The sequence below is a fragment of the Nyctibius grandis genome, chromosome 2 (assembly GCF_013368605.1).
Source record: "Nyctibius grandis isolate bNycGra1 chromosome 2, bNycGra1.pri, whole genome shotgun sequence".
Classification (NCBI taxonomy): Eukaryota; Metazoa; Chordata; class Aves; order Nyctibiiformes; family Nyctibiidae; genus Nyctibius; species Nyctibius grandis.
In genome coordinates, this window is record NC_090659.1 from 118275056 (window position 1) to 118299651 (window position 24596).

At 39.3% G+C, this 24596-nt stretch overlaps 1 protein-coding gene across 1 annotated transcript; it reads left to right on the top strand.

Annotated features, from left to right (window-relative positions):
- Positions 1-1409: 1409 nt before the first annotated feature.
- Positions 1410-24070, top strand: RAB38 (RAB38, member RAS oncogene family). Its single transcript, XM_068395181.1, is given in 4 exon segments — positions 1410-1512; positions 3575-3838; positions 12195-12475; positions 23918-24070. Coding segments are annotated over 4 exon segments (801 nt in total).
- Positions 24071-24596: the final 526 nt, after the last annotated feature.

The window sequence follows — 24596 nt, forward strand, 5'->3', positions numbered from 1 at the left end:
CAAAGGACCACAAAAATTACTAAGGGCTTGGGGCATCAAGGAGAGGCTGTGAGAGCTGGGACAGTTTCAGCCTGGAGAAGGCTCGTGGGGATCTTATCAATGTGTATAAATACCTGATGGGGTGAGTAAAGAACACACGGAAAGATGGAAATTCTATTTAAACATAGGCAAAAAGCTTTTTACTCTGTGTGCAGTCAAACACTGGAACAGTTGCCCAGAGAGATTAAGTTTCCATCCCTGAAGATATTCAAAACCCAACTGTACATGACCAAACTTGCTGAGGGCACATTCAGTCCCACTGTCCATGTCACCGACTAAGATGTTAAATAGGACCGGTCCCAATATCGACCCCTGAGGAACGCCACTTGTCACTGGTGTCCACTTGGACATCGAGCCGTTGACCATAACTCTTTGAGTGCAACCATCCAGCCAATTCCTTATCCACCGAGTAGTCCGTCTGTCAAGTCTGTGTCTCTCCAATTTAGAGACAAGGATGTCATGTGAGACAGTGTCAAATGCTTTGCACAAGTCCAGGTAGATGACATCAGTCGCTCTTACCCTATCCACCAGTGCTGTAACCCTGTCGTAGGAGGCCACCAAATTTGTCAGGCATCTTTTGCACGATTTAATAGAGTTTAAAATGTACGTATTTACCAGAGAAAGCACAGACAACCAAAGTATAAACACTGAAATATCAACTAAATTGGTGGCATTTTTACATGTTCTTATTGCCTGGACATTGTTGAAGGACCTGAAGCAGCAGAATAAGGGCTCAAAAACATCATCTGGTTCTCCTAGATTAACGAGTTACTCTGTCAGCTGAGCCTTGCTAACTACCTACCTGTGGGTGGCAAATGCAAGCTAATATGGTTTATATTAGCTGCCCTTAACTGTGGTCTCAGCTAAGAGAGATTGCATTGCATCAGCTCCAGGCTAAGTGCACTTTCCTGGACACCTCTGCCTGCAGCAAGTCATTGAGTCACAGTAAGCTGGTTGTGTGCCTGAAGGGATCAGCTGGCATTGTCAAACAAGTCTTGCAATGTTTGCTTAAGACACGACCAGCCAAAATTTTCTATCTTCCTGCATGGCAGTGCTTACTATTCCTCCATCAGAGCTGCAAATGAGCTGTACATCCACGCCTCCCTGCCCCAGTGCCTTCAGATGCCAATGAAGCCAAACCAGTACAGACACATAGTTCAGGACATGGGAACCGTCCTCCAAAAAGGTGGAGCAAGGCAGGCCTGAGGGCCTTATACCACCTCAGGAGCATTCAGCAGACAGTGTCTATAAAAGCCAATTCACCATGGAGTTGGGAAAGCTGAGTACAGCTTTCACTCAGCAAGACACTTCAGTCCATGTTTCACTTTAGCTCAGCCAATCATCCCTCTAAATGCAACGGAGCCTTCTACATGCTCACCCCACATCTGAACACCTCACTGAACACCTCACTTGCAGCCCTACCACCATCCTGGGGTGACCTTGATTAAGCTTATGAGGAGCTCATTGTACCAGGCTATTGCTAGGGCCAAGAATTTAGCCAGGTTCAAAGAAGAATTGGAAACTTAAACAAGTAATACGATTACTCAGAGCTATTATAGCTAATGCTAACAAAAACTTTGGAAGAGAGGTAAAGCCTTATGCTTCTGGGTGTAGGCCAATCTATATATTACTAATAGCCTAAGACCTCCAGATACCTAATATCTGCTCCCAGTGATGTCTCATGCACTGTTCTGTGAGCATTGGCCATCATCAAAGAAGGATAAAAGATCCTTCTTTGGATCTTTTATCCTTCTTTGATGTAATTTCAGAGACGTAATTTCAACCTCATCCAAAACACCAATTTCTTCATTTCCTAAATTGCTAAACCCTCTCAGCCTGTTCTTTTTTTTTTGATCTATAAAATGGGAATCTTCAACTTTAAGGGCAAATTGTGAGTGCTTAGAAGTGCTTGGATGTTGGATCCTCTCTGAAAATGGCAGTGCTTTGAGGATAAGATTCACAGACCACACACTATCAGTAGCAAAGATAATAAGCTTAAATCATGAAAAGATAGCAACTGATTGGAATGAACTGATTTGCTTCTCAAATTGTAGTCTTTTATGATGTCCATAGCTAACAAGGCTAAGCCCTTTAAAATTTTCTTTCCAAACAGAAGAATACAAATGACAGCTTGTTTTTGGAAAGAGGATTTGTCTTATTGAGAAGACGTCTCATATTACAAATTTAAAAATTTAAAGAAGAAAAGACATTTTTCTCCTCAAATTACCCATTTCCACTTTGTGTGTGTGTGTATGTATACAAACTTTAAAGTTTGAATTTAAAGAATGATTATAAAAGTTTGTATAACATAAGTGTTCTGAATTCTTTGTCTGCTAAAATGCAGCTTTTTGGATAGATGACAAATTTCTAATGCCATTTCAGTGCACATTTGGATAAGAGCTCCATCAAATAATATTTCAATAAGTGTAAAATATGTTTTCATTTTATCAAGATCATCAAGAAATGTAAAAAAACATTCATGGATGAGTTTCACACAACATTAAAATTCTGGGGGTTTGCTATCGAAACTGTGAAAAGAATCAAACACCTCTGGGCAATGGAGAGGGGTTTCCAGCTAAGCTGCCGAGTTGGAACTGTCACTGTGTTCTTCATTTAAAATAGGGGGTCAAACATGTCAGTGGAACGATTTACTCAAATGTGTTCAGTTTGCGAGTTTGATATCACTTACTTTGGAAAACACGAGGACTGTTGAGACACTGGCATTCATATGTTCTAATGCTGTTATGCTTTCATACCTTCTGATTATTGGAGTCATAGGATAAATCTGGATTTTTTGTGTTTTAGAGTCCAGTTGTATGAAAAAACAAATCATAAGCTGTGTGCTGCATTCAGCAGATGTGAGCGTGCTTATAGGTACAGACAGACAATTGTAATCATGTTAATGAAATTTAAAAATATATGTCTCATAATTAAATTCATGCAGCCCTCCTAGTGTGGACACATGTAAAAATGCTTTATATTGCTGCCACTTCTAGTCATATAACTGCATTCGCACTGACTTACATCGATTAAAACCAAATCACATCCAAAGTTAAAGTCACACTGGTTTAATTTTTGCACTTTAATGAAGGCGTGAAACCCCTGAAAGGAGATTTCTGCTTTTTTTGCAGTGACTGGCATGTTAAAGATGTCTGGAAACAAGCATAGGGGAATAAATTATCACCAAGAAGACAGTGATTAAAAAAAAAGCATGTAAAACTAGTGCACAACAGAAACACTGTCCTTCCAGCGAGGGGCGAAACAGGGAACGGGACTGTTGCATGAATTTCCCTGCAAAGTCTTTAGTTGCCGGACTAATCCCAGGCACACCTCGTGCTGACCTTTACACACATACGCACAAAACTTTCGGGGAGACTTTCTTCCTCCAGTCCCTTGCTTACTTCATCTCCCAGCAGAGCTGCCTGCTGGACCTGGCGATCCTGCTTCCGTACAAAGGGAAGGAGCCTCCACCCCTCCACCTATCTTCTCTCCTTCCCTCCCCGGTTCCTCACTCCCTCTCCCCCTCGGGCTGGCAGGATTCCTCGGGCAGAGCATGCAATCAGTTCCCAGGGAGCAGCCGCAGCCACAGGAAAGATGCAGAAGCACAATCAGAAGGAGCACCTCTACAAACTGCTGGTGATCGGGGACCTGGGAGTGGGCAAAACCAGCATCATTAAACGTTATGTCCACCAGAACTTCTCCCCCCACTACCGGGCCACCATCGGGGTGGACTTTGCCTTGAAGGTGCTGAGCTGGGATGCTGAGACTGTGGTACGGCTGCAGCTCTGGGATATTGCGGGTGAGTACAGAGCAGAACCCTTTGCTCCATAACTCATCCAGAGACAATACAAAATATAGACCAACATTAATTTGTACTAATCTTTAAGTTGGAAACTACCAGTGCCTGTGCGGTGAGGGACAGGAGATTGAGGAGAGAAAACTTGAAGGGCAGATTGACATTTTGGTGTTTCCCGACAGCCAGCAGATGCCCAAACAAGAGGTGTCAGAGTGAAACCTGCCTGCCCTGTCTGATTTTCCTCCCAGGCCCTTAGATGCGTGCAGGGACACGGGCACCTCTCTCCAAATGCCCCACTGCTTCCCCTGCAGCTGCCGCTGTTCAGCTTCCCTCGTTAGACTAATAGATCTCTGTGGGGGGAGGGAGAGTAACAAGAATTTCCTGTGACATCTATTTAATTTGGTGGAAGAGGTGGGGGATTCAATAAGATGGTTAAAATGTTTTTTTTTTGTAGTTCAAAAAATAAGGAAAAGGCATCACTGAGTTACTTTATCAAAATACCTTCCTTCTTCCTGTCCTACCTTCCTCCTTCCTTTCCTACCTTCCTCCTTTGGCCCAATGTAATGTAATGTAGATGAATGCAATGAAATGTAAACAACTTCTGACATGCTTTAAAGAGAGAAGTGTTTCTCTTTGGCAATAATCCTGGTTGTTAAAAATGTATTTACTCATGTTTACTTGTCCTTATTTCAACATCAAGAAGAAAAAGATAATTTACTCTGTGTGGGGATAAAAAGAATAAAGGAGTCCATCTGTCCTTGCATGCTTACATAATTAAAAACCCCAGAATTTGACATTGTTGCTGTCAGTGCTTGGGTTTTTTATATTTGGCTTCCAATTAAAACCACAATTGTTTATTTTTGGCACCCTCATTACTAGAAATTAATCATTTTTATTCAGTCCACAAAATAAAAGTTTATCTTGATGGCATATTTCGCATGCTGTAAGTAATCATTTTTCATTTAGTGTGCGTAGGAATCCAAGTACAGCTCTAATACAATAGCTTACAGCAAAAAGGAGGACATTTTAAAAACTCAATTAAATTAAAAAGTTACATTTGTGAAGTAGGGAATAGAGGTGAAAATTATATCAGCTGTTAGGCAACTGTGCCAGCCTGTGGCCTGAGCTGTGGGTTCAGTGATTTCGTCTGGAAGGGCACAGAGTAAAACTAGTGAAATGAGAAAATTCTTGACATTCTTATCGGCGGAGGGAGTGCCTTTCTTCTATGCTCAGCTGCCTGATGTCTGAGCTCTGAATTTGGCACCAAGTTACTAAAACTTATGCAACAACACTGCTTTATGCAAAACATGCACAACCTCAGCTTCTTTACACATCAGTGTAGTCTTGTGGTTTTATGATATTAAATACATATATGCTCAGTTTTCTTTATTAAAAGTTGGAATAATGAGGAAAGCACTGCTTTTATTGCTCACAGGTGACCGATTATAACAATAAATACATACACATCCAGCAAAACTTCGCTGCATGAGAAAACACATTTAATAGTAAATTCTGAATGCATCAGGGACTTAAAGAATGTATTTGCATGCCTTGTTTCAGAGATTTATTACACTACTAATCATGTGCTGGTGGATCATATGATGTAGCTTTCAGTCATGTTGCAGAAGCAATTACACCAAGTTGTAGTACTGAATGACTAGCGTGCTTTCTGAGTTATCACACATGACAGAGAGAATTACAGCATAGTACTAAATTTCATATGAATTGCTCAATTCAAAGCATCTCTGTGAAGGTCAAGACAGTGGCCAGTAATAAAAAGAGTTGCTGTCTCATTTTAATGACTTCTGTGTAAGGAGCTTCAGCTGTTGATGGATACACATAGAAAAGAAGTTCTGTAAGCAACACACTGAATTCAGATCAGGGTGGTGCTGGCATAGAAGTTATCACAAATAAGGCGTCTGGCTTGTGAGAAAAAAAAGTTGTTTAAAAATGAAAGCGAAGTAAAACACTGGCACAGGTTGCCCGAAGAGGTGGTAGATGCCCCATCCCTGGAAACATTCAACGTCAGGTTGGATGGGGCTCTGAGCAACCTGATCTAGTTGAAGTTGTCCCTGCTAGACATTAGGAAGCATTTCTTCTCAGAAGGGGTCGTTAGACATTGGAACGGGCTGCCCAGGGAGGTGGTGGAGTCACCATCTCTGGATGTGTTTAAGAAAAGACTGGACATGGCACTTAGTGCCATGGTCTAGTTGACAGGGTGGTGTCAGGGCAATGGTTGGACTCGATGATCCCAGAGGTCTCTTCCAACCCGATTGATTCTGTGATTTTGTGATTCTACTCACTGCAGAGGGGTTGGATTAGATGACCTTTAAAGGTCCCTTCCAACACAAACCATTCTATGATTCTGTGATTCTATGAAAACTGATTGGAAATATGGAGGGAATGGAAGTGTTTTATCCTGTCCGTGGCTGGTCGTATATCACCACTTGCAAAACAGAAATATGTGAGGATAAGAGGGAGGAAAACAAAATCTCTGGCCTCAGAACATCCTCTTTCTTTTGGCAGAATCTCTGTTATTAGGTCATGTTTATCTTTGGGGGTAAAGCAATAGATTTTCAATCTCTAACCAGGCTGAAGGATGTTGACTCAGCATTTAGGACATCTTGCATTGAAGCAAATGCTGCAAATGTATCAATATATGAATATATATGTTTATACGTGTGTGTGTGTGTATATGTGTGTATATATACCTCTCAAGTATCATTTTACCTCTTACATCCTCTCCTCCCCCTCTATTATACAGCCAGTGAACTTACTACTAACTGTAATGTGTACTCTTCCTGGCACTTCACTGTGTGGATCAGTGAGTAGTAAATTGTTTAGCAAGCTAGAAATAATTTTGTCAAAAATGTTTTGAGTAAAACTAGTGTCAAGCTTATCTACATTATTAGTAGGATTTACATACATGGTGACCTCATGGGAGGAGTGACATCCTCCAGCTGTGGTAGGACCAAGCAGTTTACCCTTGTTTACCCTTACAGACATAGGAAGAAAAAGCAAATTTAGTTCATCTGGTGCCATCTAATTTTATAGTTAAATGTAGTTTTTATTTATGTAACATATTTTTCTGTATTCTTTAATGCAGTAAACAAAGCTATAATAGGATATAATAGCTAAATGCTGAAACTGCATTTATTTAGATGAGAGATAAATGCTAAACAATAAGGAAAACTAAGCATTAGAAAAAATAGTTCAGGGATAAGGTAGGTTCTGCATCACATATTACATTAAGACTTGGGTTTTTTTTAACAGATATTTTATTCCTGAAGTATGGGTGTTAAACAGGAATAATTGGACAAAACTTCATGGTTTATGATGTTATGATATCTGTAACAACACACCGGCATTAAAATCTATGTATTTATGTTTGATCCAGTGAAGTGCCTGAAGTTTCAAGTGACTGAATTTTCACTATTTTGTCTGGGAGGACATATACATGGTAAAATTCTCCTTGTCTTTGATTTCCTCCCAACAGTTCCATTTTATTTCATTGAATGTCCCAGATTCTCACTTCTGGTACTCCTGTCCCTCTTGAAGTGTTCCATCACCTTTACTGCTGTGTGATACATCTTTAAATCTTGCTCCTCAGTCAATTTTTCTTTTGTTTCCTTACCTTTTCTGCTGCCTCTGTGCGAGTGTCCTTTAAATTCTTTGACAGATTGTTAGAAGGAAAGCTTTAAAAGAAACTCTTAGTTATATTTTGAACAAGGCTTCTGTGGTGGGGGTGGTCCTCCAGATGCAGACTGGGACCGCTTTTGAAGAAACCAAGTATAATAGACAGCAGATCTGGGCATTTTTGCTCTTTACTTCTCTGCAAGGCTGCTCTCAGTGCTACTGTCCATGTTTTATGTCCACACAGCCCTGAGATTTCTCTGAAGACCAGTTTTAGCTGCAGATTTACTGCACGGAGCAGCTCTGTGAGTGCAGCGGAGGGCAGAGAGCAGCACTTCAGAGCTTTCCCCCTCCCCTGCTACTTTTTCACAGCCTTGTCAGCATCACCATTATCCCTCCTGCTGCATACGTGTGGGCTGGATTATTCCTGGGCTGGATTATTCATTGCTACCAAAAATATGTTGGTTTGCTTTTACAAGGCTGGATCTCATCTCATAAATAGCTGGTCAAATGCATTGGAGACATCCACACACCACCGGTGGTGAATGAACAGTTTCATTTCCTTTCCCTGCAACTTTCACCTTCGGAAACAGCAGCCATTGCACAGATATAGGCAAATGTCTCTGCAGTTGTACAGTTTTTAAGACTATTATGCTCCAGAGGGAGTAAACGAACTGTTTATTAATGCCAGGCACAGCACATCCTCAGCAGTTTAGGATTTTAGTGGCTGCTAAGCATTGCAGTACACATGTATGAATAAGATAGTCATGGTGATTTCTAGGCTAAGTTACCTTGAAATTACTGTTCTGCAAACATAAATATGTCCATCGCTGTGATGGTTTTATTGCAGTATAGATTTGTGGTGGGATCCGTGGGCCTGATCCTGCTGACAGCCTGCTTTTTTGCATTCTGGGGTGAACACCACCTCAAGACTGGCTTAAGTTTTAGTCCATGAAGAAAATGACTTAAATTCAAGGGTGAAAATTCCAAAAGTTATTTTGAAGTGAAAGGTAAAAAATGTTTAAATCTTCACAATTTCCAGCTTCTCGCTGTTGGCTAAAGGCCCTCTATAAAGCATGGTGTTTCCCAGAAACTTTTGCCTCTTAGTATGAGGGATGGTGGCAAGAAGTAAAACCCACTGTAAAACTGGGCATTAGGCAGTTTTAATCAATTTTTATATTGCACTATTTTTCATATACTGTGGGTGAGATAGTGGGAATTACCTGAGTTTTAACACTTTATCATTAGTTTTTATAACTTTATCAGAGATGATAGTGGTTAATGGAAATTGTAGATTTCTGTACAAGTCATGCTGACAAATTTATTTGGGGTTCATTTGTATAAACTATGAAGATTCAGCTATTGATTACTTTAAGCCCATGAAATGATACCTTTCCCTGCTGCAGAGGTGCCACTGAGATTAGGATAAATGTGCAGGCAGGTACCATGCAGCCTGGGAGTCCTTCCCTTTAACAGAAATCTTGTTTCTTTGGCACCTTGGTCTCACTGAGTTCACTTCAAAGTGGAGTAGGATTCATCTAGTTTAACGATTAGACATATTGTAATGAACCGTCTGTGTATAAGCTACTCACCCTGGGCTCGCCAGGGTGTTGAGGGTAGGGATTAAACACCTTCATCATGAAGCTTATGTGACCACTCTTAAATGTCTATCCTTGCTGAGAAGATGCTCCCTAGATATCTTTTCTCAGTCTCTGACTACAAAGGGACCCTAATCTTAGATACACCCAGTTAATTTTTTTTGGAACCTAAATTAGGGCTGATGAATCCCAATTTAAAGCACCGTCTCAGTGGGCAAAGGCCATCAGGCTCGTGGAGTTTGATGCCAGATGCCAGTGGCCTTGTGAGGGATGCAGTAAAGTACAATGGACCAGATCAAACAAACATTTCACAAGTTTCTGACCTTTCCAATGAAAAACAAAACCCATCTTCCCCTGTCCCCCTTGCAATAAAGCAGATTCTAATATTCAAGGCTGCCTGCAAGATACCACTGAATACCTAAAGGTTGATCTATTTTCTAGCCTAGTTACTGCCTAAGCCACTGTGTTGCTGAAAACCTAAGACCAGATTCTGACACCTTTAATACATCAAACAGTGCCTATTTTCATGAGTAATTTTGCTAAATTAAAAAGTTGTAGGAACCTCATCTATTAAGATAGTTATTTGTACACAGAAGGGAGAATCTTGGAAAAAAAAGAGTCCTCCTGGATCCTTAGACACAATATTTAGCTCTCCAAGCACAATGCAAACACTAGAGATCACTTTTCTAATAATGTAAATTAAATAAAAGTAAAGCCATTATGCACATGACATAAAACTAAAAGTCTGTGTTTTACAAACCACCTTTTTTTCCATTCAAAGTTGCATAATGTCTTTATGCCAAGTATGTTCATATATTAATTGCAACTAATGGGTGAAAAGACCACTTCAAAAAGGGTTTAGGCACTTTATTCAGTCAGCAGCTCCATTCTTTCTCTTTCTTTGAAGTGATTGATAATGGAAATTGGTGAGCTCTGTTCTCCTGCATAAAGCTGCTTTTACAAACACAGTGGCTTTTCTGTGCAGTGAAAAACCTACGTATCTGCAAAAGCAGCTGGAAGCGGGAGGAGGAATCAGTGTCATACCATTTCTCAGAACTTTGTGGGCCACTACTAGCCAGATCACATCATAAGAGCCTTTTATTCCTCTAATAACTTTAATTGTTTGTGATGAATGGTTTTATGCTGCAAATTAATAATTTAGTTCATGTTCTATGACAACATGTCCCACCTGAGACATCTGTGTCCCAATAAATGTGTGTAAGGCCCAAGTTTAGCTGTTCTTATATCATCTACATCTTGTCTACAGTGCAAGCATCTCAAGAGCTTTGCGTAAGTATAAAGTATCACTGAAATACAAGATGCATCAAAAACTAATTGTATATGTTGCTGCTTGCCTCACTGCTAAGTTTCTAATCAGGCCTTGACTTTTCTTTGAAGGCACCTTGCAGATGAAAAAAAAATTGCTCAACAAGGAGATTATTGACTAGCACATGACTTAGCCATTCATCTGATTAGCCCACTGATAGGAATCATAAGACATTTTAATAAAGCATAGACATAAGAAATTTTCAATATGATCTCATATTTCCCAGAAATTATATATTTCTATCTTGCTTTATCAATGGGACGCAGTGTTTGTTTAAGGTAAAAAAAAAAATCTAACATGAATTTGGAGAACACAGACATCCACTTCTGATTTCTGTATCATGTGAATGACTTTCTCCTTTCTGCAACAGCTAGTACATAAAACCAAAGATAAACATCACAAAGAGATGGTGTTGACCCCGTAAGTGCATTCAGTGCTATTTCCATTAAATGAAACTGCGTGGTCCAGAAGCCCAGTAATCTGCACTCTTCAGTTCTCAACCCAACCTTACATTTGACAGCACAATTTCCATCAGATAAAACCTCCACAGGTAACCTTCCTTGGGTCAGAGGCAGATTGCGAATCTTCTTGTCTTCTTAACATACTCAAAATTATGCACATTGAGAAAATAAGGCTAGAAACAGGTTTCTGTTGAATGTTGCCTATTTTCAGAGCACCCTTTCTCAGCTATGGAAGCATATGGTTAAATACAAGAGCTGTCTTGCTTAAAGACTGCTGTTGTCATGAGATGTTTTAGGAATTTATAATTCTTCTTTTTCAGATCAGAGCTCAGCAGTAGACATCACTGGAAATTCTACTTTTTCACTTCAAGAAAAATTCTCTGTAATTTATTTCCATTCTTGGAAACATTTTTTCAAAGTTTCCATGAAAACAGCATATATATTAACAAACCCACAGCTGCTCAACATACCACATCCTGACAGCGTGTGTTAATTTTTACACTGTTAATCACATAAAATCATAGGTATTTACAAATGTCCATGTTTCAATATAATAATATATTGTTAGCTCACAAAAATACTGTAAATAACTTCCCAGAAAACACTTTGAATTCAGGAAATAAAGCTTCTGAACATATCTCGTGTGAAAGGTCTCCTCCCAGATCTTTTCACTGGAGCAATACAGCTCTTCATATTGCTGCTGCTGTGCTATTTCTTAGAACATTTTCCATGTTTGTAAGGCTTTAAATTCACCTTTCTCCCCTCTGTGTTTGAGTTTGCCAGTAAAAATAAATTCATAATGACTCTAATGCCTGGTATGGCACCAGAGCTTAATTATTTTACTGTTGATTATTATCACTTGCACGAGAATATGCAGGATCCTCTTCATGCATGAGCAGATCGATTGTGTTAGATGTTTCCCACAAAATACCGTAGTATCAAGGAGCTTCCAATCTGGTACCAGGATTTTTTGTGACTCCTGTTTAAAGTCCTATAATGTGCACCAAGACCCTTGGTACTGTCCACAGACCTAGAAATCTGGCAGCTTAATAAGACTGTACATTGAAGTCCAAGCTTGTCATAAAGCTATTAAATTTTCTTGGATGTTTGCTTTCAAACTGCTTTTTCAAGCTATCTCTCTTGATTTTCATATAAATGAGACTAGCACAGTACTTATCATTATTTAGGAAAAGAGAGCTTTCCAGAGACTTGCAAAATGAAGTCCTACCTTCAGTAATGTTCTCTGAGAAAACCTGCTATATGAACTATTGACCTAGATTGGAAGCAGTGATTTTTACGAAGTGGTGGTTTTTTTTCCCCTCCTACTTTCTTCATCACAGGTCAGGAAAGATTTGGAAACATGACCAGAGTATATTACAGAGAGGCCATGGGAGCATTTATTGTCTTCGATGTTACAAGACCTGCAACATTTGAAGCGGTAACAAAATGGAAAGAGGATTTGGACTCTAAGTTGGTTCTTCCAAATGGCAAACCTGTGCCAACAGTCCTTTTAGCAAACAAATGCGACCAGGGAATAGATGTTCTTATGAACAACGGCATCAAGATGGATCAATTCTGCAAAGAGAATGGGTTCGTGGGCTGGTTTGAAACATCAGCCAAGGTAATGTTTCCATTTCTTTTTAAATGTTTCTTCAAGTACACAGAAATTGGTTCCTAAAATAGTTCACTCGGTCAAAATGTGTACCTTGCAAAGCTCCTCTCTTGGTGGAATTAATTAAAGGTTAATTTGTAAATTAATACATTTCTAATTCTTTTAGGCCTTTTATTGCAAAGTAAATTCTATGCAACGTTCTGAAATGCAGCTGCTCTAATATGTTAGGCCAGCAGTAAAGTATGTAACTGGTCAACAACTTACTGCGTAATAGCCTGGGGAGGAAGATGACCTTCGGCCAAGCACAAAAGCTACCTCTAATGAATGATATGAGGATGTTTTTCGTAATTCTTAACAATGAATGTTATCTCTAAATATTTATATAACCACTTTGCCTGGGAAATGCTGATTTGAGACAGTAACTTTATTGTGTTAGATTCCAGGAAAAAAGTCAGTCTCAAAAGCCTTTTCAAAAAAATCACATATCTGGGGAGGAAGGAAAGGTCATTGGTCAAAGTGCCGAATCAGCTGCTCTGAGCTTCAATTCCTTGCCTTGGTACAGATTTCCTGGGTGCCTATAAGAAAATGGAGATAAGAAAGGGCACTGGGACTTCCAGAGTATAAAGGCCCAAGGTACAGTGGTCTTGCATATCAATTTGAGATTTCTCAGATAATCTCAGTACATGCAAGATCTGGAGAGCTGGCATATGAAATATTGATTTGAACACACCAATTCAGTGGATATGGTGTTTAGTGTGTTCTGTGATTATGAAAGTTGGTGTCATCATTAATGGCTCTGGGGAATGTTTGGAAGTTTTAAACGTAAAGAGTTTGGCTCTGGTTTGAACTGGGTTGTTAGTAGACTGAAATAGCATTAGTATTTAAAAGAAGTCTCACTTGTAATCAGCAGATGTAACAGCAGGTGACTAGCATCATGTCCTAGACTGCCTCAAGCATTGCGTGAACTCTGGGCTGAGACTGCAGCCTTTCAGTACTTAAAGAGGGCTTATAAGAAAGATGGGAACAAACTTTTTAGTATGGCCTATTGCAATAGGACAAGAGGTAATGGTTTTAAACTAAAAGAGGGTAGATTTAGACTAGATATAAGGAAGAAATTTTTTACAGTGAGGGTGGTGAAACACTGGAACAGGTTTCCCAGGGAGGTGGTAGATGCCCCATCTCTGGAAACATTCAAGGTCAGGCTGGACGGGGCTCTGAGCAACCTGATCTAGTTGAAGCTGTCCCTGCCCATTGCAGGGGTTTTGGACTAGATGACCTTTCTTCTCCCAAGAAACAGCCTCAAGTTGTGCCAGGGGAGGTTTAGATTGGATATCAGGAAAAATTTCCTCACTGAAAGGGTTATCAAGCATTGCAACAGGCTGCCCAGGGAAGTGGTTGAGTCACCATCCCTGGAGGTATTTAAAAGATGTTTAGATGTGGTGCTTAGGGACATGTTTTAGTGGTGGTGTTGGCAGTGTTAGGTTAGCAGTTGGACTAGGTGATCTTAAAGGTCTTTTCCAAACAAAATGATTCTATGTCTTTGTGGTCAGTGACTTTGCTTTTCTGCTGAGTGGGTCTCAAAAATAGTCACTGTTTCTTCAAAATGCCATTTTTAGGGAGACATTTTGGTCTAGGTCAGTGTGTAAATTATTTTGCTGTACAAACAAGGTACTTCCCACTCCTGCACGTACAGGACCTGGTTTGAATTCAGTTCTGTGGTTCTCTGCTGATTTCTGCTGGGTGAGGCCACCAGAATCCAGTGTTCCTCTCTAGGATAACCTAACTTTTACTATGGACAGTGTCTAGTTCTGGTTTAAGAAAGAGGCCAAGATCTCTTACATCAGCTTCTTTGTGATAATTATAACAAGAAGCTAACTATTCCAGAAAAAATAAAAAAAAAAAAAGAGAAAACACAGAGTGTGACTCATTTTGAATGGCAGCTGTCAGTAGAAGACGTGGAGAGTTAGGGGATTATTGCAGGACAAACTATTATTATTTGTATAAGGATTACATATTCTGGCCCTTTCCAATATTCTGTTAGGTGTCTAGCTGTCTTTCAGGCCACAAATAGCATGAAATATCTGATTGTGAGTAGCTGGAATCCAGTTCACCAGTCACGTGTAACACTGTACATGGCTGTTTTCTTCAGAATTACTTTTTCTTCTTTTCTGACATGTACGTGAGCCTACATTTCCTGGAGACAAGAACTAATTCACTGAAAACACAGGCCTGAGGGCAAAACCGCCACAAAAATCATGTGGAGAGAAATGACTAAGATTGTTTTAAAATGTCTGCATCTAAAGACTTTCAAAGAGAATGAGAGGGAACAGGATGGACCATTGTTTAAAGGATGCAGGGCCATAGTTTTGTTATTCTCAGTTTGGATTAGCAAAGCCATGCAGCTGGTCACTACTCTTTGGCCTATGAGAAAGAAATCCATACCATGAATTCCATAGATCAGTCCCCAGCAAGCACCTGTCCACCTCTTAAAAAGAACAACCACATTTATTGTGCCAAGGGCCATTGCAGGTCATGGCAGAGAATGAATGTACAAACAATTTCAAAGGTCACAGAGAGGTTTTACTGTGATGATGGAGCCAGTCTTGGGCAGAACGATGGAAGTATAAAGGACATGTAAAGTTTAAAAAAGTAACAACAGAGGAAAAGTTTTCCAGGTTTCTCTAAGCCACATAGAATTAAGATTTTGAGTTATTTTAAACAAAGAAAATACCTAGATTCTTCTTACTCTATTTAACTCAGAAACCCAAGCAGTCCTCAGGTTACCAGTGCAGTCATGTAGGAACAGAAAGAAATCCAGCTATGACAAGACTTATCTTCGAAAGCCACTGTGAAGGGAGCAGTGGGAGTTGAGGACACATGACTGTTATCAGACTGTTTTCTGTTGCTATAGACTTAAGGGTAGGATCTGCTATCCTGCAATCCCCACACCTGATTTCCACTCAGAACTGGAGACTCCTGACTTTAAAATGATGCAAAGAAGAGTAATTCCACTGAAGATAGTAGAATCACAACATTTAGGATAAGTTAGATCAGAATAATTTCCCCACGTGGTCTAAGTTCTGAACTAAAACCTACACATTTTTTTCTAAACAAAAGTTATTACTACTGTTTTAAAATATTGGATGTTACATGTATCTGGTATTCTTTCAGCCTAAGGCATATTAAATAATTGAACTCGGGTTGGGGAAAATAAAAACCTAGTTATGTTTGCTATAGAGAATAGAAACTCTTTTCTGAAGCAGAATAACACCGACAGAGAAGTCATCATATTGCAGCTAGCAGTTTTAGCAGTTCAAATAAATAATAACTCTTTTTTGTGGTACCCTGGAATAATTAGGTCTCCAGAGCTTTTCTGGAGATGTGCTTGGAAGTGTTATAGCAGCCTTCAGAGCAAACTGAATATGATTTATGCATTTTGGAAAAACAAAGGTGATTGATTACTTATAAAAATACATCTTTTAGTTCTGGTTGCCTTACAGAAAGTAACATGCTGTATATGTACCTACCTTATTTCAAACTGTCAACGGCTTGAAATTTTTGTCTGTGGCACTGGCAGATTACACCAAAAAACATCACTGTATTATTCCCTGATGCTATTTTTCTTAAGTTAACAACATCAATATAAAACATTTGAGCCACCTAATGCATTCTCATGTATTAGTTTTGATTCTTACATTAATCTAGAGGAAATACTCAGCCTGTTCCAATCTTCTGCTCCCTACAAAGATCGAATAATTTGTTCTGATATCTTGCCATATAAGAAGAGCTTTGTTGGGCAACAGCACAATGCAGTATAGTCATAAATTATACATATCACTATATATCTGGTGGAGATCCTGGTCTCTTTTACATATGCATATTTAGTTTGCTCATATTGACTGCAGTCTGAAAGGCCTATCCACAGATAGTTGTGAAATAACCCTTAAGAGTAAATTCTTTAATAAATTTTATGACCACAACTGTTGTGAAAGATGCATTTTTCTAAAGGAAGGAAATTTCTCCTTCCTGTCACATATTTAATTATTCAGCATGTGGCCAGAGTAGCTGAGAGCTCCACTCACATTTCCAAGCCTTTAAACTGTTTTCACCACCATTCCTAGTTCAAAGAGGTGATCTTTTGACTTGGATTAGAAAAGTAGCAATTTCAAGCTTATTATCACTTTATAATGAAAACGGAACTTGTGCATCAAAACAGACAAGCCAGGAAAAACTAAATGTGCTTGAAAATACCTACTTCAGAAATAACTTGAAATACCTTATGACTGACCGTAGCTGTGCTGTGATTATGCCTGAGTTCCTCTTTTCCGTGCTATAATTCTGCTGTCAGCAATACAGAATTAGGTGAAAAGACATTCATTTTTTGTCCAAACTGCCCAGAAGAGCTGGTAGCCATGCTTTTCGGATCCTTACCAGACCAGGCGAAGGACACATCTCGTTGTCACTCAGCATCATGGCCTGGAGACTGAATGAGCACTGTGTCTCTGGGCTATTTGAACACATCCTATTTGGATGAGGAAAAAGTTATAGAATCTTCCCTTCTCTTGGAAACATGGATTATAAAGTGTCCTTTCTCCAGCTTTTTTCTGACAGGCAGCCCACAGTGTGCCATAGTACCCAAATGCTGGACTAGGAGTCAGAAGTCCTCTTTGCCACTGATCTGCTGGGTGATCTTCAGAAAGATCTCTCCTCTGATCCAGCCTCTTCTTCCATAAAGCAAGGACAACAATTCTGCTTATCTTATCAGTGCGCTCTGTGAACGAACAAAGTTCTACTAGCCCTTGTTTAAACCACTAATTCTTCAGTTCTTCTGACTGGACGACTATTAGGAAAGTTGAAAAAAAGCTACACGGTAGACTTGCAGAGGAACAGGATATGTGGTTTTGATCTCCATAAAGACAAACGAGGTTTGGACATGTATTTGAATTAGGCTGACACACTACAGCTAATCTGCTGATCTGGTAACTGAAACCAAAGCAATCCATTTGAGACTGCCAGACCCAATTAGGGATCTGTAGCTCCCTATATTATCTTTTTAATTCACTCAAAAAAATGTCTAACCAATCTCACTGCTCAGAGCCTTAGAAAATATTTCAGCTTCTGCCATAAACCAAGAAATGAAGCTGACATCTAAGGCAGAAGCCTTCAGTTCAGATACACAGTCACTCTGTGCAGAATGCTCTGGGAGTTTTTTTCTGTAACTGAAAGAAGAGGAGTTGCTTCAGATCATCTTACAGGTATTAGAGCTGTCCTGTAGCTCTCTGGATTACTTTTATGAAATATGTTATTTAGTGCTAGCTAAAAGCTGGGAATTCACAGAATCATATAATTTTTGAGGATGGAACAGACCTCTGGAGGTCATTTAGTTCAACAATTTTGTTGCAGAATATCCAACTAGCTCTAAGAATTCAATTACAGAAATTATCTTGTTCTCAGGGTTGCAGTCACAGCAGTTCACATCCATAAATTTCATGTTCATGCATCCGGATGGCTTTTAACTTGTATGGTTGTGTTTTCCTAGAAACACAACCACAACAGTATGGCCCAACATCTTAATAAGGCTCTGCTGCTCACAGTTTCCAAGGGAGCTCTGCTAAGGGAGCAGTGTGGAGCCATTCCCTCAGATTGCTTGCTCCAGGGGAGTGCAGGCTAAAACATCTTGAAAGTCATATCTCTGTTCTTGGATTTTAATGCATTATAGAAATAAAGTGTGGAAACTATGTGATTCTCACTGGGTTCCCATCTAATACCTGAATATTTCAGAATTTGTAAATGTTTACTTAATGGAAGCCATTTTCCTTCAATTCCAGTAGTAGAGTCTAAGGCCATGTCTCTAAGCAGTGCTGGTTTAGACCTCCCCAAGTGCCCATGTTAAGTAGCTATGCCTGCATACACATTGCTCTTCACCCTGACTTTCAAGGTAAGACTCAGAAGCATCAGATTCAGCCAGAGAAAGAAACTACCCAAATGTAGAAAGGGAGCAGTTTTATACCAGAAAACAATCAGACAGACAAATCTAAGAGACCTTCTTGGCAAAGGAAAAAAGTTTCATTTGGAAGTGAGACAGGCACATAAAACTAGTAAAGGCCTTTTTTATTCTGTAAAGAACTGAGAGCCAGTCTACTCTGAGGGCATTTATTTCGTATATTAAAATGGAATGCTCTAAATGTTAGTGTTCTGCATCTGCGTTAGAGATCACAGATAAAGAAATCCAGAATGCAAAGCAGCTTGCTGAGCTTGTGTACTGCTTTGAGATACATTCAATAAAGTATTTATTTTCCCTTCAGTTGATTGTTGCATTACAAGACTACATCATTATTTCCCATAGCAATAGGTTCAAAGGTTTTAAATCATTCAACTCTCCTTTCCTGCCCCAAGTTGCTATCCCTTCCAGAAAACTGCCCTTTGAAAAGATACATTTGAAGGACATAGGACATCACTCCACAAAGCAAACTGTAATTTCATTTGTCTCTTCCAGTGTTCCTTTCTGGCTTTCAAAGGTTTCTCAGAGTTATTTTCTTTGCTTCTTTGTTTGATAACAGAATAGAGAGTGCCATGTGCTGATTTTCAGGTTTGTGTTCCTTCTTAATGGGGTTAAGAGAAAGACCGACTCAAGTAGTCAGACATCATCACAGGAGCTGGGTTCAGGTCCTTGCTCTGGCAGACACTGGCAGGCTGATGGAGGGTAAGTCACTTAGGGCTGGATTCCCAGTTTAGTTCTTGAATCACTGTGATAGCATCTTTCAGGTGCTGGGGCTTACTAAGGCACAAAAGTCACAGAAATGGGTTAGGCACCTCAGGGGACAGGGCAAGGAGAGTTGCCCAAGAAAGGGTTTCCTAAAAGCTAGCATGCTAAGTCAGGATGTCAACGTGAGAAGCAAAGCAAAATCAGGAAGAGAGGACTCTTATAATCATAGAGGATATGATATGAATATGATATGATTCTATGATATGACTGATAGCAACAAAGGCACCATAATATGGGTAAGATCCTTCGTTTTTGGTCTTGCAGTGAACACTCTCCCACAAGCTTTGTGAAAGAAAGGTGTTGCATTCCTACCTCGTCATGAGAAGACTTCAAACTATGCCATCTCCCACTTTCCAACTAGCCACCATGTGCTGGACCAGGTTTCATGCAGTTTCCTCTGTTTGGGGCTCTGCTTTTTCTCCATTTGTTAAATGGCCGTAGCAGCACTTCCTTACCTCAGAAAGATGCTATGAAGATAAACATATCAAAGATGCAGTGCTGAGCAGTAGCAGCCTTAATGGTAGACAGACCTTCCACAGGGTTTGGAGAACTGTGAAGGTAAAAGTGACATCAGAGGAGGCTGGAAAACAAGCTACAGCACTACAGGTGCATCTAGTACCATGTCAAGAGCTAGATAACCCCTAAACATCATAATGTTCAGAAGTGGCTCCACCGAGAAGGCAGAGTAGGCCTCTCAGTATGTCATAAAGAATTTGCTCAGAACAAGAAAGCAAGTTAGTAAAAACAAAAAGAGAAAGAGAGGCGAGGTGAGGCGAGGAGGGAAGAGAAAGAAGAGAGGAGGGGAGGGGAGGGGAGGGGAGGGGAGGGGAGGAGAGGGGAGAAGAGAAGAGAAGAGAAGAGAAGAGAAGAGAAGAGAAGAGAAGAGAAGAGAAGAGAAGAGAAGAGAAGAGAAGAGAAGAGAAGAGAAGAGAAGAGAAGAGAAGAGAAGAGAGAAATGGCGAGGAGAGGTGAGGGGAGGAGAGGTGAGGCAAGGCAAAAGAAAAAATTCTGAACTGCAGCAATCATCACAGTTCCTGTGGTGTTATGTGTAGAACAAAAGCCATAAGGGAGATGAAAATTAAGGCGTTCCAACATAGAGACCCACTGGAAAACATTGTTTCACTCTGTTGTCTTACTTATATTTTCTTTCTTTTTTGAAACATAATTAATTTTATTTTTAGGCATAATTGGGGCTGTTTCCATGTTTCAGTACAATTAGTAGGGTGTCTCTGATTATTCCTTTCTGTCCAATCTTACACCTTGATTGTTGATTTCTTTGTGTTTGTTGGGTGGATTTTCACCTGCTCCTTTTTCTCTGCCCTTCCCTAGATTGCCTTTCAACACCTTCTGCTCTCTAAAATTACCAGGTGTCTGGGTGTCTGTGTTTGGATAGCAGATCACCTTCTACTGTCTGCAGCTGCTTCACTGCCTAGCAGAATATTGATTTTTTTTTTTTTTTTTGCAAAACACACTGTGGGGAGAGAGGTGCAGAAATCAATATTTCATTAGACAGACAAGAATACAGCAATGTCTGATCCACAGACCTAGGACATGGAGTAGACACCATAGGATCATGGTTGTAACAAAAGGCAGTAATGGCACCAGAAAGGAAGCGGTCAAGGCTTAGAGCTGGGATAGCAGGAGTTGCTTTGTTGGCATGAGCACAGGCTCCTTGCAGCGAGTGACTTAACGTGTCACTTCTCATCTGTACCATGTACCAGTTGTCATCTGAACCATGGGAGAAGGCTGGGCTAGACAGAAGCTCAAAACCAACTGTGCTGTCTGCTGGGGTCACCCTTCCTCTCTTGCTCCCCTTGTACCTGGCAGAAATTTTCATCCACACAGCTTAGACAGTTCATATAAAAGTTCAGGATGACACAATGCCTCTCTGATCCAACACACACTATGGACAGAACGTTTTATTCCTTTCCTCTCATACCAAACAAAAGGCAGAATTTTCATCTCATGGGTGCAAATGCTTTAAATAGTGAATCCTCACAAACCAGCATATTTTGCTTGAAGAAGAAAGAGCTCAGTCACATAAAATTCAGCAGATGCATCTGAAGGGATGGTGCCCTGGCAGAGATAAAGGCGGGCATGGACTGAAAGCAGAAGCCTTTTCAGGTGGAATGGACAGAGCTGGGGATGATGTCTATCTGTGTCTAATCCCACTTCACAGATATTCAGTAGATCTGGGCAGACACCTACCAGGGAACCAGAAATCTCAATCTAAAATGCAATTAACAAAGTAATAAGGAATATGGGTCAAATTTGGTAAAGAATTTCATTAAAAAGAGAATGAGCAATGCAGAAAAAAGAGATGCTTTTAATTTTCATATTCCCAAAACTAAATATTTTGACTTTTTATGTCAAAACAATACTTACATATTCAAATTTGTCTTTCTTTCCCCCAAAAAAAAGCTACAGAGATTTAAAAAGAGGTTTAATAATCCAATTTTACTTTGGTTTGACTTCTGGCTGAAGTAAAACAGCATTGTTTTTTTCCTTCTGAATTTTTAGGCTCGGGTCTGTCACATGGACTTCCATCCATCACCAGTGGGGATAAGGGATGTCTACCTATACCCATTTTATGCTTTTGTGGGCTTGGGTTCCTTCCCCCTTTCCCACTCTCACAAAATTCTGATCTTAAGCCTCTGACAAAGAGGGTTTCTGTTAATACATCTGAACATTAATCAATTTGAGCATAATCTCAGATAGTTCCTAAGACATTATTGAAAAAATGCATGCTGCCATCCCAAGAGAGAAGCAGCACATGAGTAAATGAAATGATTATCAGTCCATTAATAAAGGAGAACACAATGCAAAAGATTTCTTACATGTGTGTTTTTAGGCATTTAACAATCGTGTTTTGTCTTCATCTTTCTAAGCAGTACTGAGAGATATTTTTCATTGTCTATTTTTTCTAATAAAATTTCACAGTGTTCTGAAAAAGACTTTTGGTGCATGCTTGAGGAATTTGCTTGTCTGGTCTGAGAGAGCCATGTGGTACAGTAACATTTTAACATCTCAGTACAGAGCTGATTCCCAGCTCTGTATTACTTTCTAGGGGTTAGCATGTAAATAACTTGTCTAAAGATTTGGGTTTTTTACAACCAACTGATATTCTTTACAGGTTAAAGATCAAATATTTAAGTTCACTTGTGTAGTTTAAGAAACCTGTGAAATCTTGGCACTAATTAACATTTTCAGTTAGATCCCCAGATTTCAGCTCTTTACTGTGGTGAAAAGGGATGGTCAATGGAGATTGTGGAGCTTTACTGTTGATTTCAAGGGGATTAAAAATCAACCTCACAGAATCCATTACTTTAGCTTTTGATCTTCATATAATTGTACCTACTCTACTCAAACACACACACGTGTACTTTAGTTTATTTCTTTTGTAGCTGAACGTCATACTTAAACACCTCATCTGACTTTTTTGAACATACACATGCAAAAAAAAAATGTTTCACATGTTAAATTTTACAGGTTATTTTATTAATGATGTAGAATTGATGCTGAGCATTTGCTGCAGGTAGACTTCATGGCGTTGTGTGCATGAGTGTTTATGGTCTCAGTCCAACAGGCTCCAGATTCAGCTCAGAAACCTGGGTAATCTTAGATTGCAAATAAAAACATAATCTTTATGGAACAAGAGGAGCACGTGCATATGCATAAATATATATATATTTGCATACCTTTCTATATGTATGTATGTGAGTGTGTGTTATGATTTCCCAGAAGATTGAAGCTACAGTGGGGTTTCTATCTCCTGTCATATAGAATAAGTAATCAGTGCCAATAGTTCGAGTAGAACACTGTCTTTTATGTTAGAAAGCCTGACTTTTCATTCTGAACATGTCAGTGGCTGTCATTAAAAAAAAAATCCTTACTCAGTATTACTCCTTATTTTATTTTACAATTTTATTCTACAAACAGAGTAAGGGTTGCTGCAGGTGAAACATGCTGTTGAAGTAAGGCACGTGTAGAAAAAGACGTTCTTTGCCTTTCGTTCTAAACTCCTACAGTGAGGATTTCTGTCCCACAAGTGAAACCCATGGTGACATAGCTCTTCCAAAGCAGTACATTGGAGATAAGTCAGCCTCAACAAAATATAAGTGAGGACTCTGAATGATACAGAACTTTTTTTACTGTTTCGTGAATAACTTGAGATTGTATCATTTATTCAGTGAATCTAGTTCATCACAGGTTTGTGAGCACTGTATAAAGAAATCTTCCTGAAACTATGTAAAAGGCTTTAAAAAATAAGTGCTATTGATGGCTGTAATTGCTGATAGGTAATTAATAATTTGAAAATCAGAGTAACCATTATTCAAACAGTGAAATATGGATTCTGGAGCTTTACTTCAGGCATCTGTCTTTAACATCCCTCTGGCATTTGTTTGTTTAGTTTATTGAAGCAATCAAATCACCAAGAGTTTGGGGCTATTTAAAGTGAGCTCTGTGTATAATTTAAAGGAGATATGAATCATAATATACATAAAACCTAACTAACCTAAAAACTTCAGTAAGCATTATTTAATGCAGTCGATTTTTGAAAGCTGTTTATTAAGGAAAGTAAACTTTTGATGTTGCCTAGAGAAAAGTTTAATTATGCACAGGAAATATGTAGCATGGTGTAATTAATATTGACTAATCAGCCTTTCATTCTCTTTCACTTGCAGGAAGATATAAACATCAATGAAGCTTCCAGATGCTTGGTGAAACACATAATTGCTAGTGAGAGTGATCCAGTTCAGTCTATTGAACCAGATATTATAAAACCACACTTGAATTCCTCCAAGGTTGTCAGTTGTTCAGCTTGCTTTAAATCCTAAGAGACTTCCAGACTATTACAGGAGCTGAACAACTATGATTCACAATGTATACTTTATCCAACATACCCAGTCCACTCAGATTGTCCATGAACAGATTGCCATTTTCTCAAAAATATACTGAACTTTTTCCATAATTTTGGACAGCTAAAATTTATTATGAGCTGTTCATTGATAGCAACTATTCAAAACTGTCTTTGCCTACTGGTCAAGTAAGACTTATGGTGATGACTGTGTTTTCCCATTTGAGTGGCACCAACAGTGATATCAAAACCTATTTCTTTGCAATGTGGTTTCTGAAAGCTCATATTTGTGATGTGACTGCAGTAATAATCTACTTGTCTATTGGTCTTCCAGCCCGTCTTCTCAATACCCTGACCAGGCAACCATCATCATTACACTTTTTTGTCACCCCTCTCAGTTGAATGACCTTTCATATAAAGAAGATGACAATGAAAATATAGCTATTCAGAAAGAGGCAACAAAAATGTTCACAATTAAATATTCCCATTGCAAGTTCAGTCTACTG